General features: G+C 39.1%; 1 protein-coding gene across 1 annotated transcript; it reads left to right on the forward strand.

The window, feature by feature from the left end:
* Positions 1–2,939: 2,939 nt before the first annotated feature.
* On the forward strand, positions 2,940–4,802 carry LOC149070496 (protein fem-1 homolog A-like). The gene has a single exon (XM_089248876.1). It carries the CDS (start codon positions 2,940–2,942, stop codon positions 4,800–4,802), a length of 1,863 nt encoding a protein of 620 aa, XP_089105002.1.
* The last annotated feature ends 1,135 nt before the right edge of the window (positions 4,803–5,937 follow it).

Here is a 5,937-nt window from a genome sequence, read left to right on the forward strand (position 1 = left end):
CAGCCTCTGTTGTAACGACATTTCGATTGCAAGGTCAATAATTGGTGGTCTCGGCTGATTCAATACCTTCTATAGCAGAAAGCCTCCGTGGGAAGCTTTGACGTCACTGTAGTCGTCCATTTCACCTGTGGCCATTGGATATAGCAGTCCGACGTATGCGAAATCTTTAAATTTTTTGGAGTTTATCCAATGACTATTGGTGGATTTCAGTGACGTCACGAACTTTGCGTGAAGGCTTTCTGCTATAGAAGGTGTTGGCTGATTCCCATGTAAGGATAATGTTAATAAATCTTGCTTATAACGTTGATGAAAACGAATCGACCTCAGCTGTAACGATACATTTGTGCTTCCGTTTTTATCTCGTTTTCCCAAGGAATTCCCAGAGTTTGAGTTCAGCACATTAAGGCGATAGTTGTCCATATAGTTCTGTTTACATCTAACACTAGAAATAAGATTTGTTACATGTTTTACTCTTCAACTAGCCAATTGACATTCCCATATTTATACGTAATTTTCACTTTTCCGGCTCTTTCCCCCCCCCCCTCTTTACTTTGGTTGATGATTTTCAACTAGAATCAGGGATGGAGGTATTTTACATGTAAAGGTTTTTAACAGCTGATGCGAAGATATATTTTGAAAAGAGAGAAAATTCAACTGCCCCTGCGGGGAATCGAACCCACGTTACTTTCCGGGTGAACGCACTAGACTAGAGAGGCAACGAATATCTCAATCTTTCCTCTGAGCGCGTGTGCACTGAACAGGACCGTACATGGACAGGGAGACCTGTAGCGCGTTCACCCGAAAAGTGAAAGGACATGGGTTCGATTCCCCGCAGGGGCAGTTGAATTCCGCGAAAAAGTGGTAATGATTCAGTATACTCTCTCAATCACCCGTGACCGGACGAATCCAATTGGTCCAGGGCTCCTGTACACGAGCTCTTAGCTTGGCATACCCTGTATAACATCATGTGTTTGTTTTCCCGCGGTTTTGGTGATGCTGATGATGGCTGACTCATGCTTCCAACGTTCGATGGAATTTTCATGATTCGACACATCGAGAAATCTGAACATACCGGGTGCCCCATGGCATGTTACCCTTGATTATCATATACTTTTTCTATTTCGCCAATACATTTCGATTATTTTTTTAGAAAATATTACTGATCTTTAACACACTCATCAACGATTATTATTTAATTAGCACATCTTATTATTCTTTTAACATGTTTCGTATTAATTTTAAGAAAAATATTCTACTAAAAAAAACAATTTTCAATCGTATCAATTTTATTGACCCGGTGTGAGCCGCCCCACGGTACTGCACAGGGGCCGTTGAATTTTCTCTCTTTCGAAAATATCAGCCAGCTGTTAAAAACCTTTGTACGGATAGCGGAGAATGACGTCACCCTGGGATATTTTACATATGCTACAAATTGCATCACAATGAATATGGCTATAAATCTGTATGACGGAGGGGGAAAGGGCAATTTGCGCCCATTTTTGTCAATATTGTAATAACGCTTTTGATTTGCTTTGCTTTCGTTACCCTACAGTCTACATATAGACACAGTGGTGGTCGGCTGAAGTTGGTTTTCTGCGGTTCCCAACTTCGAGGCGCGAATGCGAGCCGATCTCCCCGTTAAAATGTCTCGCCGCAGAGAGCAATAGGTCTGCAACGGTATAATTATTCATTCATTACACTTCACTCACTATGAGTTGAGGGGGAAAACCTCATAGTTAAAAAAATCGATTGCAGATGGGAGCACTACACATAACAAGAATTACAGAGGAACAAACCTCATGGAAGGTTTACTATAAGTATAGACACACATTCCAACATGTACCAATTCGTTAGAAGTTCCGCAGAGGAACATGGACGAGGTGCATGTCTGATTTAATAGTAGTAGTAGTCAATACAGGGAGAGGTGTGACGTGTAGGACACCTAATCTGTTATTTCAAAATAACAGATATTTTCACTTTATAAAACATGCAAACTGGCACGATACATGTGAAATCGGATCCTACACAGTTTTTCATATTGATTATGATAACCTATAGGCAAAAAATGAGGCTGGCTTAATCTTAGCTTCAAAAAAAGACATGACAACATAATCGAGGGGTGATTAACCCGCAGCACGTGAACGCTTTTCAAAAATTGAAAAAATTCTACATATATATATATTCCATTTTTCAATGAAAAAAATTCTCCTCACTTTTTAAACAATCCCTTTTTTGAACCAAGATTACACAATCAAAGTTTTATAAAAGTTTTTATATTATGATTTTTAATGTATTCATGTAATTTTTTTAATCTTTTCCATTGTTAAAAAGTTTAAAAAGTGAAAAAAAATCGTGAAAATGTGCCAAAAAATGCCCTAACAGTGAAAAAAAGCAGAATATGCAAAAGGTGCAAAAAAATGCAAATGTCATCAACATCTGGGCCCCGGTGATAAAAATACCCGAATGATACTATTATCTTATTAATTTTAATGAGCGGCGTCTGCTCTCTACTGTACTTGGTGTCAGTGAGGAATAACATTTCAGATTAGCTTCGTTAAAAACACGAGAAAAACAAAACATTTTTTATGAAACAAAAATCGGGACGGCCCAAATTACAGAGATGTCCCGTAAAATGTGGCTGATATGGTCAACTTATAAATACCAATTTCTGGTCGGAGAACTGTAGCAATATCGTATTCCTTACGAGCACATACGTAATCATGCGATATTTCGAAAATTTTATAGCTGGTGCTGATGTGCCGACAGCTCCATTGCATTAGGTGCGTTGCAGCAGACGTTATAGCGCCATTCCGCTGATGTTGTAGCTCCGCTAAACAGTCTCTGCGTGATTTTATAATCGTCTCATATTACTGAGATAAAATATAGCTTTTTGTTTTACTTAAACCAGTCGGACATTAAACAGGCAGATATTACAAGTGATGGAACCAAGCCACATCGTGTTTCACTGCTGCAAAAACGGTAAGCTATTTCGTTTACGAAGATTCATTTATCGTACGCCGTCCGACCAAGTGACTGGCCTTATTTCTTCAAAGACTTTCGGGTGTACGCCACTGGGTATAGCGTGCTTGCACGGACACTTGGATATTGTTCATTATTTGATCAGAAAGTGCCATGCAAACGTGGAGCAGACGAGTTTAGTCACTTTCGATAATCATGATCAGGAAGATGTTACTCCGTTGTGGTGTGCAGCTGCAGCTGGTCATTACTACATCGTGAAGGCTTTGATAGAGTACAAAGCGTCTGTCAACAGCAGAACAAGGAACAATTTGACACCACTAAATGCTGCTTGTCGTAACGGGAACTGTGGTGACTTCAGTTATCTCTTAGACGACGGTGCTGTTATTGAAAAAATCAAGGATCGCGGGAAATCTTGCTTAACAATGTCAGGTCACAAAGGGTATTTGGAAATTGTTGAATTGCTCGTAGAAAAAGGGGTTGACTTGAACAGAAGAAGCATTGTGGGAAGTACGGTTTTACATGATTGTGCTAGTTGTGGGAAGTTGGATATAATGAAGCTTTTGTTACGACACGGAATTGTAATGGACGCGGACAACCTCTTAATTACTCCGCTCATGGCAGCCGCATTGTATGGCCAGGAGCATATCGTATACTATATCATAACTTCAACTCCCTGTGAGAAGAAGGAGCAGATTCAAGCCCTAGAACTTTTAGGTGCAACCTTCATGTTAAAGAAAAACGACGAGGAAAAAGCTTTTAAATCGTGGAAACGAGCGATGGAGCTGAAATATGAGAAAGTCGAACCAGGTTATAAGTCAAAAATTAAAGCTTACAAAGATGTCGTAGAAGTTACAACAGTCGAACAGTTAGAGCAAATCAAGTATGATGATGTGGCTTTGAGGAAACAAGCATTGATTATGTGCGAAAAAATACTCGGACTAGATCATCCTAAGATGAAATTCTATATGAGCTGCTTAATATTTTTTCAAGCGATCGAAGGCGATTTCTATTCTTATAGGGATCTGTGGATGTACGCACTCGATACGCAGAATATTGTTCGTGGTACTCCGACCACGACGAGAACGGGTATTCTAATCACTTACGTTCAAATCTTATTCCATAATATGCGGTATTTGTGCGAAACATTCACTCCCGTGAACGTCTTCCGTAATGTTATGAACTTGTTTCAAGCATTTACGACAGAATTGAAAACTCAGCGTCAACTTGTGAAATATCAACAGAGGGGAAAATGTATTTTCTTTTACAAGGTGCAGGCGGCACTGACTCTGATCGGGTTCATGAGCACAATGCGGCATCATGTGACTTACCGAGATGATATCCAAATGAAACGGATTTTGCGTGAAATGATGCGATTGAATCTAAGAGGCTACAGAGGACAAACACCTCTGCACCTGGTCTGCTCTAACGACCTTTTTATGATGCGTGAATTTTTTGAGTCTTTCTTTCCAACAGTAGAAGTCGTGGAGCTATTGCTCGAGGTGGGGTATGACCCAGATGTTAAGGATTTTGATGGCAATACGCCACTTCACATCGTTGCGATGAACAGGCCTTTCTTGGAGGATATCTTCGAGCTACTCTTGAATTACGGAGCACACCTTGACTTCCGAAACAACGAGAGGAAAACTCCATCACAGCTCCTGAGTTCTTTTTTGGAGTTTAATCCTGGGCCTCCTTCGCTGGTTGTACACCCGTTTCGTCACGTGACTCTTCTGTGTTTGTGTGCGAATGTGATCCGTAATTTGAATATCCCATTCCGTAACATTGTTCCTAAGACACTTGAAGAATTTCTTGAAAATCATTGAAGAATTTTCCATGGACCATTGAAATGTGGAAGTGATGGTGGGATTATTAGAATAAGATGGTTTTCTCTCGATGTGCAAACACATATTTTCCTCTAAAATGGTATTCGTGTTCTACAGATAAATTTATGAGTTTTTGAAAAATATTTATGTACATTCATAAAGTATACAGTATATGCAGTAGTCAAATACACCCTGTAAAATAGTAACAGTTGAAGACAGGCCACAAGTGTGATCTGTTCCGTCGATGTGCTCATAAGGTATTTGTCCCGCTACGAGGGAAGTGGCGTAAGCCAGTGGTGCGCAAATTGTCGATCGCGACACCCCGTGGGGGACGCGTCAATGAACTGGGGGAGAGGGGGTCGCGAGAGATTTTCCAAAATATAATTTTCAAATGGGAAATTCATATTTATTTAAAATTATGTCAAAACTAAAGAATGTCTTTATTCAGCTGAGCTAATTACCATGTATCATACAATGTAATTTTATAAAATTCTACTTGTACAATAATCAATATATCAGCTCCGTTATGCCAGAGTTATGAATGTGCAATGTCCTTTCAAAAAAAAGAAAGTCGGAAATGACGTTTGAATGTTCACTTCACCCATGTTATACGCAAGTTATTTTCTTAAAATGTTGTTTAACGTGTGTTTCGATAGGCATTATTAAAACACACGTGTGCTACATTCGCGTTTCAGGCACGACTTAGATAACACAACAAGGTATCAAAACAACTAATAAAAAAAAATTAAAATTTGCGCATTCGTGCTTCTGCCGCTTGCGGCGGACGATATCAAGTTATCAGGGTGACTTGGAGAGAATCACCCGATTTCAAATTTGTATATTTCTTTAAAATTAAAAACCCAGAATAGAATGATGAGTGATATGTGAATATACGGGGAAGGGGAGCTACGTTTTATGAAAATTTTTTGTTAATTGTCGATTTCAAGTTTAGGATCATTTTGAAATCGCATGATTCTTTATTAATCACCCTGTATGCGAAAATCAAGGACCATATACCTCGCCACACTTCCATCTTTCATAAGGGACACTAAGTGCATCAAAAAACAAAGTAAATATTTATTATGTGACATTAAAAAAATTAATGTCTTTAGAAGTTAATATCGCCTAATTAAAA

This window comes from Pholcus phalangioides, unplaced genomic scaffold, assembly GCF_987345545.1.
Source record: "Pholcus phalangioides strain wild (caught in Gottingen) unplaced genomic scaffold, Ppha-v1.0 ptg000021l_1, whole genome shotgun sequence".
In the NCBI taxonomy this organism is placed as follows: domain Eukaryota; kingdom Metazoa; phylum Arthropoda; class Arachnida; order Araneae; family Pholcidae; genus Pholcus; species Pholcus phalangioides.